The 13,061-nt window shown below is 46.9% G+C and overlaps 1 protein-coding gene across 13 annotated transcripts in view; it reads left to right on the forward strand.

Annotated features, from left to right (window-relative positions):
• The window catches only part of SOX6 (SRY-box transcription factor 6), a 560,806-nt gene that overhangs the window by 205,940 nt on the left and 341,805 nt on the right, over window positions 1-13,061 (forward strand). For 12 of the 13 annotated variants that reach the window (XM_063946465.1, XM_063946471.1, XM_063946464.1 and 9 more), the window contains one exon: window positions 9,740-9,980. The exons of the other annotated variant lie outside the window; for it this stretch is intronic. In XM_063946465.1, coding sequence (XP_063802535.1) covers window positions 9,740-9,980 — 241 coding nt within the window. The remainder of the gene's footprint in view (window positions 1-9,739; window positions 9,981-13,061) is intronic. 13 annotated transcript variants of the gene reach the window in all.

Genomic DNA, 13,061 nt, shown 5'->3' on the forward strand with positions numbered 1-13,061 from the left:
GCTCTATGTGCCCTGTCGCAAAGGCATTCTTCGACTGTGAGGTCTGGTACCAAGTGTATGAAGAATGCTCTCAAGAATGTTGGTAGTGATGGGCCGAGGACCGTTTCTGGAACGCCACGTATGCGCAGATTATTTCTACGCAAGCGATTTTCTTGGTCCTCTTGTCGCTCCTTGAGGGACTCCATTTCCTCGTGCAATCTAGCGAGTTCACTGTCAATGCGGTGTTGGGAGCGGCAGAGATCGTCCGTCTTTGTTTCCAGTGCATCCGTCCGGTTACCGAGATCTGTAAGGTCCGATTTAAATTCGGCTATAGCGTTCGAGAGTTCTTGCTTGAACGCGGACTGCACTCCCTCCAATAGGCTCGACATAACCGCCTGTATCTGGGGATCGATACCCACTTCCGACGAACATGGAGAGGGGGGGGAGCTTGCGGCCATGGTGGGGTTCTGTGAGCCCTTGGACTTTGAGCCAAAGAAGTTAGTCGGAGCTTGCGATGCTTTTTTGTTTTTGGACATAGTGGCTTATATCCATAAGAGGTAGGGTAGGAGTGGGGGTAAAAAAGAAAAAGGAAGGAAAAATTATTGCTGGGGGGACACAGGCCCGAGTCCGTTTAATGAACAGGTAATCCGGTCAGATCCGATCCTCCAACCGCGGAGCTGGGGGGGTAGGGTGCCAGAGTATTATATATGGGGTCTGATCATTTGGCTATGGCACATGTAGTATTTTATTATTTTGCGTTAAATCATCTTGAGAGTCATCTTAAAGATAGGTCTGGGATGTGCGGATCCGAATATCATAACGCTGAGGCCATGACTCTTCCAGGCGCCAACTCCGACGTCGGGGCAGATCGCGGTTCGATCCCCTATTCAGTGGCCCGGGCGCACTTGGGTGGTATTAAAGCACTTCCATAGCCTTCGCCGATACTGGCGGTAGTGTAAATAGAATCTGTACTCCTGCGGGGGTGAGGAGTGTGTGGTATAGTGCGGGTTATCTTTACCCTGGCTGAGTGCCAGAAAGTAAAATGGTGACTCTGGGTTCCTGTCGTGGGCTTCTATGGAGCAGGGGTGCAAATGAGAAATGAGTGCTGTGGCAGCAGCAGGCACTCACAATATTCCAGGATGGTTGGGTGCTAAAGGTAATGCAGCCTTTTTGGATGTGCTGTAGAGATTCCTAGAGCTGCAGGTGTGCTCAGCCTTCTCCAGCTAAATCTCCAGGAATCCAAGATGGCCACCGCAGCACTTATAGGGCTGCTCCTTTCCCCTCTTTTATCCCTTGTGGGGCTGCTTGTGGCACAGAGGCTCTTTGGAGGTGCTTAAGAGTGTCCAGCCTCGCATGTGGGGGTGATCCGGGGTGTCGGGGAGCCCGTCGCGGCCGCGTTCCGATCCCGGAGCTCACGGCCGGGTCTTCCCCGAACTCGAGGTCCCGGCTTCTGGGCGCGTGTTAGGCCGCGGCGGCCGGAGGTAGCAGGGGGGCCGCAGGCCCGCTTCAGCTGCTGCACAGCTCCGCCGGAGGGGTCCGCAGGAGGGATGAGGCCACCACAAGCCGCTGCCAACGGTCCGGAGGGGAGGAGATGAGGGTCCCAAGTCCCGCGAGTAGCTCCGGAGCCCGGCCCCGCGAGGCGGCGAAATCGAGGCCCCGGTTTCACAGGAGGGGGAAGGCCACAATCCGCAAGGGCAGCCAAGGCCGCCCTCCGACTCCGCAGCACGCTTCCCCTGGTCGGGTTGATGTAGGCAGAGGCAGTGGGGTAAGTGCAGGGGGCACCAGGATACTAAATAGAGTTGTTTTTTTTATTTATGTTGGCCAGTTTGCAGGAGCTCCTAGGGAGTGCTTCCTCTCCCATTGCCAGCCAGGCCACGCCCCAGTGCGGGTGATTTTCAATTGGGAGAGTCGTCTTCTCGGGTCTCCTTTAACAGGAGCTCTAGCAGTGGCACAACTTCTCCCTTCTACGTCCAGGCCACGTCCCCACTACTCTTTCTTTTAATAGTTTTTCCATTACTTTCCCTACTACTGATGTAAGGCTTACTGGTCTGTAGTTACTTGCTTCTTCCTTGCTTCCACTTTTGTGCAGTGGAACTACATTTGCTCTTTTCCAGTCCTCTGGAATAGCACCTGTATTTAGTGACTGGTTAAATAATTCTGTTAAAGGTGTAACCAGCACATCTTTTAGCTCTTTGAGTATCCTTGGGTGTATCCCATCTGGTCCCATTGATTTATCCACTTTTAGTTTTGAAAGTTCTGTTAGGACCTTCTCCTCTGTAAATGTATTTTCATCTACCTTATTTTTATGAATGTCCTTGCAACTTAACTGTGGCCCCATCCCTTCTTCTGTAGTAAATACTGAGCAAAAATAATTATTTAGGTGATGTGCTATTGCCTTGTCTCCCTCCACCAACTGCCCACTCTCTGTCTTAAGTCTTATTATTCCTCCATTTGATTTTCTCCTTTCACTTATATACTTAAAAAAAGTTTTGCCTCCTTTATCTACTGACTGGGCCATTTTCTCCTCAGCTTCTGCCTTTGCACGTCTGATCACTTTCTTAGCATCCTTCCGTCTGTCCAGATACACCTCTTTGTCGTTATTATTTTGAGTCTGTTTGTATTTCCTAAAAGCCATCTTTTTTGCTTTCACACTAGTTGATACTTCTTTTGTGAACCACACTGGCTTCCTTTTCCTGATGCTTTTCCTAACCATTTTGATACAAAGGTCTGTTGCACTTAGCATTGCACTTTTCAGTTTTTCCACCTCTCCTGCACTCCTTCCAAGTTCCTCCAGTCTGCCAATGAATCTCCCCATTTTTGCAAAGTCAGCATTTCTAAAATCCAACACCTTTGTTTTTGTGTGACAGGAGTTGGATCCTGTCTTTATACTAAACCATACTGCTTGATGATCACTGGATCCCAGGTGCTCACCCACATATATATCAGATATCCTATCACCATTTGTAAGAATTAGATCTAATATTGAGTCTTTGCGAGTGGGCTCCCTCACCAATTGCTTGAGAGATGCTCCCTGTAAGGAATGTAAAAATTTGCCACTTGTAGCTGAACTTGCAAAAGACCCCTCCCAATTTACATCAGGTAAATTAAAGTCTCCCATGATTATGACTTCTCCCTTAAAAGCCATTTTAGAGATGTCCAACAATAGGTTCCTGTCCAAATCCTGCCCCTGGCCTGGTGGTCTATAGATTACCCCAATGCGAATAATGTCCTTCTTCCCAGTTTCTATGGTGACCCAAAGGGCCTCAGTTTTGGCTTCAATATTTTATATTAAAGTAGCATTTATGCTTTTTTCACATATATTGCTACCCCTCCTCCTATTCTTCCTATTCTATCTTTCCTAAATAAATTGTATCCTGGTATAGCTAAGTCCCAGTCATGATTCTCATTGCACCAAGACTCTGTAATTGCCACAAAATCCAGGTTATCCTTTGTCATTATTGCAATTAGCTCTGGAATTTTGTCTCCTAAGCTCCTAGCATTTGCACACATAGCTTTAAGAATTTTGTCTGTGCATTTGTTATTAGTAGCCATGTCCAGAGCTTACAAAATAAATGACAAGTTTAAAGTTGAAATTACCTGTTTGGGGATGTTGCTCAGTATTTGTTTTCTTCTACTAATCGGTAATCATACTCTGTCCTTTACACCATGACTACACCTTACTAAATATAAAGATATAGTACACCTGACCACAATGGTAAATGTTAAAAGGAGGTAAACACCAGTCAGTATGCAATAATAAAATGTTTCACCGAGCAACTTCCCCACACATGCAATGACATTTACAAGAAATCATTACATCAAGAAACATACATAAGTTTGCCTAAGAGAGAACTGTAGTGAGCAGATTGGGGATGCCTTTTCATAGGTTTTTAAAAACAGATAATATGCATAAGATGAATTACATACTTTTGAGGCATTAAAGCAGTCCTTTTGTGATAGTGTTGGTGTGTTGATGTTTCCCTTCTGTTTTCCTTCGGTTTAACGCAGGTATAACGCTATTTTTATAATAACACTTTTATGTCAGCACTTCTATGGAAGCACGACCAGCCGATGGCTAAGTTCTGTGTACAGTTACCAGTGTCAGAGATTCTCACCCGTCCAAAGCTGTAAGTTCTGTGTACAGTTACCAGTGTCAGAGATTCTCACCCGTCCTGTGCTGTAAGTTCTATGTACAGTTACCAATGTCAGAGATTCTCGCCCGTCCAGTGCTGTAAGTTCTGTACAGTTACCAGTGTCAGAGATTCTCACCCGTCCTGTGCTGTAAGTTCTATGTACAGTTACCAATGTCAGAGATTTTCACCCGTCAATGCTGTAAGTTCTGTACAATTACCAATGTCAGAGATACTCACCCGTCCAGTGCTGTAAGTTCTATGTACAGTTACCAGTATCAGATTCTCACCCGTCCAATGCTGTAAGTTCTATGTACAGTTACCAGTGTCAGAGATTCTCACCCGTCCAATGCTGTAAGTTCTATGTACAGTTACCAGTGTCAGAGATACTCACCCGTCCAATGCTGTAAGTTCTATGTACAGTTACCAGTGTCAGAGATTCTCACCCGTCCAGTGTTGTAAGTTCTATGTACAGTTACCAGTGTCAGAGATACTCGCCCGTCCAGTGCTGTAAGTTCTGTACAGTTACCAATGTCAGAGATTCTCACCAGTCCAGTGCTGTAAGTTCTGTACAGTTACCAGTGTCAGATATTCTCTGCACATCTAGTGTCCAGCTATCTCCCAATCTGTGTAAGGAGACACACATGCATGTATGTATGTATGTATGTATGACAGCCTGACTGGGTCCCTATTGTTACTATTGTAGAGACTGGATCACTGGGTCCCTATTGTTATAGAGAACAGGTCACTGGGTCCCTATTGTTCCCGTTGTAGAGAACAGGTCACTGGGCCCTATTGCTCCCATTGTAGAGAACAGGTCACTGGGTCCCTATTGCTCCCATTGTAGAGAACAGGTCACTGGGTCCCTATTGTTCCCGTTGTAGAGAACAGGTGACTGGGTCCCTATTGCTCCCGTTGTAGAGAACAAGTCACTGGGTCCCTATTGTTCCCGTTGTAGAGAACAGGTCACTGGTCCCTATTGTTCCCATTGTAGAGAACAGGTCACTGGTCCCTATTGTTATAGAGAACAGGTCACTGGGTCCCTGTTGTTACCGTTGTAGAGAACAGGTCACTGGGTCCCTATTGTTCCTGTTGTAGAGAACAGGTCACTGGGTCCCTATTGTTCCTGTTGTAGAGAACAGGTCACTGGGTCCCTATTGTTACCGTTGTAGAGAACAGGTCACTGGGTCCCTATTGTTCCCGTTATAGAGAACAGGTCACTGGTCCTTATTGTTCCCGTTGTAGAGAACAGGTCACTGGGTCCCTATTGTTATAGAGAACAGGTCACTGGGTCCCTATTGTTACCGTTGTAGAGAACAGGTCACTGGTCCCTATTATTATAGAGAACAGGTCACTGGTCCCTATTGTTCCTGTTGTAGAGAACAGGTCACTGGGTGCCTATTGTTCCCATTGTAGAGAACAGGCCACTGGTCCCTATTGTTCCCGTTGTAGAGAACAGGTCACTGGGTCCCTATTGTTCCCATTGTAGAGAACAGGCCACTAGTCCCTATTGTTCCCGTTGTAGAGAACAGGTCACTGGGTCCCTATTGTTCCCGTTGTAGAGAACAGGTCACTGGGTCCCTATTGTTCCTGTTGTAGAGAACAGGTCACTGGGTCCCTATTGTTCCCGTTGTAGAGAACAGGTCACTGGGTCCCTATTGTTCCCGTTGTAGAGAACAGGTCACTGGGTCCCTATTGTTCCCATTGTAGAGAACAGGTCACTGGGTCCCTATTGTTCCCGTTGTAGAGAACAGGTCACTGGGTCCCTATTGTTCCCGTTGTAGAGAACAGGTCACTGGGTCCCTATTGTTCCCGTTGTAGAGAACAGGTCACTGGGTCCCTATTGTTCCCGTTGTAGAGAACAGGTCACTGGGTCCCTATTGTTCCGTTATAGAGAACAGGAACTGAATCTCTATTGTTACCGTTGTAGAGAACAGGTCACTGGGTCCCTATTGTTACCGTTGTAGAGAACAGGTAACTGGGTCCCTATTGTTACCGTTGTAGAGAACAGGTCACTGGGTCCCTATTGTTCCGTTATAGAGAACAGGTCACTGGGTCCTTACTGTTCCCGTTGTAGAGAACAGATCACTGGGTCCCTATTGTTACCGTTGTAGAGAACAGGTCACTGGGTCCCTATTGTTCCGTTATAGACAACAGGAACTGAATCTCTATTGTTACCGTTGTAGAGAACAGGTCACTGGGTCCCTATTGTTACTGTTGTAGAGAACAGGTCACTGGGTCCCTATTGTTACCGTTGTAGAGAACAGGTCACTGGGTCCCTATTGTTCCGTTATAGACAACAGGAACTGAATCTCTATTGTTACCGTTGTAGAGAACAGGTCACTGGGTCCCTATTGTTACTGTTGTAGAGAACAGGTCACTGGGTCCCTATTGTTACCGTTGTAGAGAACAGGTCACTGGGTCCCTATTGTTCCGTTATAGAGAACAGGAACTGAATCTCTATTGTTACCGTTGTAGAGAACATGTCACTGGGTCCCTATTGTTCCGTTATAGAGAACAGGAACTGAATCTCTATTGTTACCGTTGTAGAGAACAGGTCACTGGTCCCTATTGTTACCGTTGTAGAGAACAGGTCACTGGGTCCCTATTGTTCCGTTATAGAGAACAGGAACTGGGTCCCTATTGTTCCCGTTGTAGAGAACAGGTCACTGGGTCCCTATTGCTCCTGTTGTAGAGAACAGGTCACTGGGTCCCTATTGTTACTGTTATAGAGAACAGGTCACTGGGTCCCTATTGTTACTGTTATAGAGAACAGGTCACTGGGTCCCTATTGTTACTGTTCTAGAGAACAGGTCACTGGGTCCCTATTGTTACTGTTATAGAGAACAGGTCACTGGGTCCCTATTGTTCCCGTTATAGAGAACAGGTCACTGGTCCTTATTGTTCCCGTTGTAGAGAACAGGTCACTGGGTCCCTATTGTTATAGAGAACAGGTCACTGGGTCCCTATTGTTACCGTTGTAGAGAACAGGTCACTGGTCCCTATTATTATAGAGAACAGGTCACTGGTCCCTATTGTTCCTGTTGTAGAGAACAGGTCACTGGGTCCCTATTGTTCCCATTGTAGAGAACAGGCCACTGGTCCCTATTGTTCCCGTTGTAGAGAACAGGTCACTGGGTCCCTATTGTTACTGTTATAGAGAACAGGTCACTGGGTCCCTATTGTTACTGTTATAGAGAACAGGTCACTGGGTCCCTATTGTTACTGTTATAGAGAACAGGTCACTGGGTCCCTATTGTTCCCGTTGTAGAGAACAGGTCACTGGGTCCCTATTGTTACGGTTATAGAGAACAGGTCACTGGGTCCCTATTGTTCCCGTTGTAGAGAACAGGTCACTGGGTCCCTATTGATACTGTTGATTGGCACAGAATATTGCTAGCCTGTTCTGAGAGCTGTTGCGTTATGACAAGTAAGAAGATGACTCTTTTCTTGGGTCACATCTTCATTTTGCTCTCTCACAGGTGCTGATTCAGAGTTGCACAGATGCGGCATGTGAAGTAAATCACATCTTTCTACCTCTACCTCTATATCTGTTTGTTTTTACCCAGTTTTGTTCAAATCAAAACCGCTTGCTGCGCTCGCCACAGGTTCTATTCACATTCTGTGGGTGTCGTGGAGGGTATCCGGACTCCAGGTCGACAACAAAAAGGTCGACACACCTTAGGTCGATGCCAATTGGTCGACACACCTTAGGTCGACATGGAAAAAGGTCGACATTAGTTTTTCACAATTTGTTTCTTTTTTGGAACCTTTTCATACTTAACGATCCACGTGGACTACGATTGGAACGGTAATCTGTGCCGAGCGAAGCCACCATGCCCGAAGCATGGCAAGCGAAGCGAGCCATGCGAGGGGACGCGGTGCACTAATTGGGGTTCCCGGTCACTCTACTAAGAAAACAACACCAAAAAAACATAAAAAATTCATGTTGACCTTTTCCATGTCGACCTTGTTCCTGTTGACCTTTTGTCCATGTCGACCTTTTGTCCATGTCGACCTAAAGTGTGTCGACCAATTGGCGGTGACCTAAGGTGTGTCGACCTTTTTGTTGTCGACCTGGAGTCCCAGACCCGTCGTGGAGACCCTCGAGTAAGAATAGTCCCTGTTAGTCGGCAAACCGGGATCCTGGCGTCACATGACCACATCCCCAAAGTTAAGCAAGCAGTGTATTCCCTGCATGCAGATCACGTGTCCACGTGCCCACGTGCCAATTTCAACCATTAGTTGCATTCGTTAAGAAGTATAAGGCACATGGGGGGGAATTCAAATGTTTGAAAAGTCGGTTGGGTGTCTGTTTTTTCCTGTGTATTAAATAGGAATAAACAGACACTCAACTGACTTTTCAAACAATTGAATATCCCCCATTGTGTCTGTAACCCAGCAATAGGTTTTGTGTATTATATTTCCCTATCGGAAGTTTTTCTTTTTGCAATTGGAACCACCAGGTACTATATATAGTAAAATGCATGATCATTGTACAAAACACAGGGTGATCTCATGGGCGATGTTCTAGCTTTAGTAATTTTTATGGCAGCACTTTTACACCCTTCATCTCATAACGAGCACGTAAAACACTTTGCGCTTGATTCGGAGTCGGACACACTGCTGATGCCGTACGCAGGTGAGCGATGTGTTTTCCTACTGTCCAAGTCGCACTCTGCATGCGTCCAGAGTCCGCGCGCACAGAATCGCACTTGCGATTGAGACGCACGGTCTGTGAAATGTCTTGAAAATGTATTGGGGTGTTCCAGGGCAGTAACTAGGAGGTGGCGATGCGGATACATGGCGATGGTCCGTCTTATGGGAGCGTCACTGAAGAGAACTAAAGCGCTTCATCGCTCACATTGGAGGCCATGCTCTGATGCACAATCGGCCCCTAGAATGGTACTGGTGCACGTTCCGATGGTGTGACCTGATGGTTGCGTCTTAAGGTTGCACCAGGCGGTATTTGGGCAACTAAAGGTTCTCGAAGTTGACATCTCAGTCCTCACACACTCAGACGAACGCCTGTACCCCAGGGCCGGGCTTTGTATCGGCACTTGCATAAAGTCACAGGTGTGCGACCAGCAAAAGACATGGACGGTGCTGCGCTCAACTCAGAAACAGTCCCTCTGTGTGATTGTGTCTGCCGAGATATGTCTTCCAGTTGGATAAGCAAATCAGCATACAGAACAGTAAGAATATATCGGCTGCAGTCTTTGTGAATAAGAGACGTGCACCGCACTTGATTGTCATTGTGGAAACAGGTATTTGGTTGTTTCTAGTAATTTTTATCATATGCAAAACGAACTGTTCTTAGTGCTAAAGGGGGAGATGTACTAAACCTTGGAGAAATATAAACTACCAGCCAATCAGCTCCTAACTAACATGTTACAGGCTGTTTTAGAAAAAGGACTGTTAGGAGCTGATTGGCTTGTACTTATCTCTCTTCACTTTACCCAAGTCTTAAAACACCTTCCCCATAGTGTCTTTGGTGCTGTTGTGGTGCAGCACTTGGATTGCACGTAGTAATAGATATACGGTCACTAGGATCACGCCAGTAGCCATGACTTTTACCTGCAAATGTGCGTTGTAGTGTCCTAACGCTTTCTCGTCTTCTTTGTATCCAGAAGGATGTCGTCCAATCCGGCCACCTCTCCATTCACGTGTAAAACTGATGGGGAGGAGGAGATGACCGGAGACCTGGCTTCACGGGAGAAAGAGGACAACGATGAGCAGCACCTTGGAAGTCACCTGCCTCTCCACACCCTCCTACACAACAATCCTCACTCTGAGGAGCTGACATCACTAGTCACCAATATCCAGGCTGACGTTGACTGGGAGAGCATGATCTCCTCCCAGCATAGAATGGTAAGTCGTATTTGCAAACAGGCCAGGATCTCATTGTCTAACATTCTAATCAAAGTGTCATAAAGTTTTCTAACCAATGCAAACAATTGAGAGCTGTTCCTGCACTACGCAAATATGCCACTTTGTTCGAATATGGGTTGTCATTCCAAGTTGTTCGCTAGCTGCATTCGTTCGCTGTGCAGCGATGAGGTGAAAAAAACGGCACTTCTGCGCATGCGTACGCGGCGCAGTGCCACGTGCGATGTACTATTACAACGAACGATGTAGTTTCACGCAGGGTCTAGTGATGCTTTTCAGTCGCACTGGTTGCCGCAGAGTGATTGACATGAAGTGAGCGTTTCTGGGAGTGTTCGGAAAAACGCAGGCATGCCAGGAAAAACGCAGGCGTGCCAGGAAAAACGCAGGCATGGCTGAGCGAACGCAGGGCGTGTTTGTGACGTCAAATCAGGAACTGAATGGTCTGAAGTCATCGCAAGCGCTGAGTAGGTTTGAAGCTACTCTATAACTGCACAAAATTATTTTGTAGCCACTCTGCGTTACAATCGTTCGCACTTCTGCTAAGCTTAAAGTACACTCCCAGTGGGAGGCGGCATAGCGTTTGTACGGCGGCTAAAAACTGCTAGCGAGCGATCAACTCGGAATGACCACCATGGTCACCGGAGCATTTAAGGGTAGGGGGCAGTGATCCCTATTGTTAGTTCAGGCTGCATTCGCCATCGTGCACAGGACGACACGGCAAAGACAGAATTTAGAATCCCTCTGTTTAACTTGCGCTATGCCGATCTTGTTAATTCTCTATGGTAATTAATACTTTTGCTTATTGTAACAACACCAGTGATAGGAGGCTTTTATGAGATCCGGCCCTGCTGGCAGTTTGTGTTCTCTACATGCCGTAATAACGGCATCAGTGTGTAACGATTATAATCTAGGAGAATAGGAAACTCGCATAGGGAGAGATGGAGTTCTCTGCTGCGATGTTCAGCTGCGCCCATAGTGGTAAGGTACGGCAACATTGCTCATTTTACTGCGCACCTCTCAGGGGGTGCAAGGAAAAATGAGCGGTTACTGGCCGTGGGTTACCTTCATCCGATGGTTCCATCACTAAGATTTAAATCTCCCCCAAAGTACCTGTAAGAATCAGGGATAGGACAGAACCTTTTTCTGTCGTCCAACCGGAAGGAAAATGTTCCTGATATTATAATGACTATGTTGTGTCTGTTACGTAATTCCTCCATTTGTGTGGGACGGAAGTTCTACACAATCCGGACAAAGGTGGTCATTCCGAGTTGATCGCTAGCTGCATTCGATCGCTGTGCAGCGATGAGGCAAAAAAATGGCACTTCTGTGTATGCGGCGCAGTGCCCATGCGCGACGTACTATTACAACGAACGATGTACTTTCACACAGGGTCTAGCGAAGCATTTCAGTCGCACTGGTGGCCGCAGTGTGATCGACATGAAGTGGGCATTTCTGGGTGTCAACTGACCGTTTTCAGGGAGTGTTCGGAAAAACACAGGTGTGCCAGGAAAAACGCAGGCGTGGCTGGGCGAACGCTGGGCGGGTTTGTGACGTCAAATCAGGAACTGAATGGTCTGAAGTGATTACAAGCGATGAGTAGATCTGCAGCTACTCTGAAACTGCACAAAAAAACTTTGTAGCCGCTCTGCGATCCTTTCGTTCGCACTTCTGCTAAGCTAAAATACACTCCCAGTGGGAGGCGGCATAGCGTTTGCACGGCTGCTAAAAACAGCTAGCGAGCGATCAACTCGGAATGATCACCAAAATACTTTGCACAGTAACACAAATTTGTGCAACTCAGAATCGTCTTCTATCATTAAAAACTAATGACATCACTTCAGATGGTTTCATTACTGTTCATAGACAATGCACAGGTTCTTAGGGTGAATTGCTGAAGTTTCATACAGTCTCTCGTACACTTTGGGCTTTATTTAAGAATTAATCATTTTCCTGTAACACCGTAGAGAAGTCCCAGTATTTGGGCAGCACGTATCGCAATGGTTTCATCTTGTTAGGTATTCAGGGTTTGGAAAGTGAGGTCATACAATGAGTTCATCTTTTCAGACGCTCGGCTATTAATCATCCCGTCCTCGGACATTGGTGATGAATGACAATAAGGTGTCCTGATTAATGTAAGGTACAAGTGCTTAATTTCTGGCTGTCATTCAATCAGGACCTCACATTCACTGTACAGGGAGGGAAGAATTTTAAATACTCTTTTCCTTCTTTAACATCACATCTGACGCGACAGCTTGAGCGTCCAGAACGCACCGCGGTAACGCTATCCGTCGCACATTTGTCACACTTTGGCTGGCTGGCCTTCGCTGGTCATTATTATACATTGTTTTATGTGTCTGATATTACTGTTATTGTACAGTGTCACATCTGACACCTTGCGTTTGCTGGAGTTTAATCATTAGAGAGCAGAAATACACATGAATAATATTTATAATGAATTAACATTGAATTACTTTCACATAAGCTACACAAATAAATGAAATACTTACTATACAGTGAATATTTCTTTGCAGTCATATTGGAAATGACAGATCATTCAGAGACGTGAGTGACACTGAAGTGTCCGCAAGCAAGTACAGTATATGGGGGGGTCATTCCGACCTGATCGTAGCGGTGCTAAATTTAGCACAGCTACGATCGTAAACTCAGACTTGCGAGGGGACCCCTGCACAGGGCTAGTCCGCCCCGCATGTCAGGCCCCCCCCACCCACCCCCACACACACACACACACACACACACACATGCTTTTGTACTTGAAGAGTAACTGCCGGCCAGCGCAGCTAGTGCGGCTGGCCGGGAGTTACTCGTCGCTGCCCTGGGTCGCAGCGGCCTGCTTCCCCGCATGGTCCGGCCACGCCTGCGCCCAGCGACCACCTCTGCCTGTCAGTCAGGCAGAAGCGATCGCTAGGCAACGACAGCCGTCGGCGCATGTGAGGTTCTGACCTGATCGCTGCGAAGAACCGCAGCGAACGATCAGGTCAGAATGACCCCGTAGGTCCATATGTTAGGCATGATGTGGGACATGTATGTAGAGTATGGGTGTTG

Source organism: Pseudophryne corroboree, chromosome 11 (assembly GCF_028390025.1).
Source record: "Pseudophryne corroboree isolate aPseCor3 chromosome 11, aPseCor3.hap2, whole genome shotgun sequence".
In the NCBI taxonomy this organism is placed as follows: Eukaryota; Metazoa; Chordata; class Amphibia; order Anura; family Myobatrachidae; genus Pseudophryne; species Pseudophryne corroboree.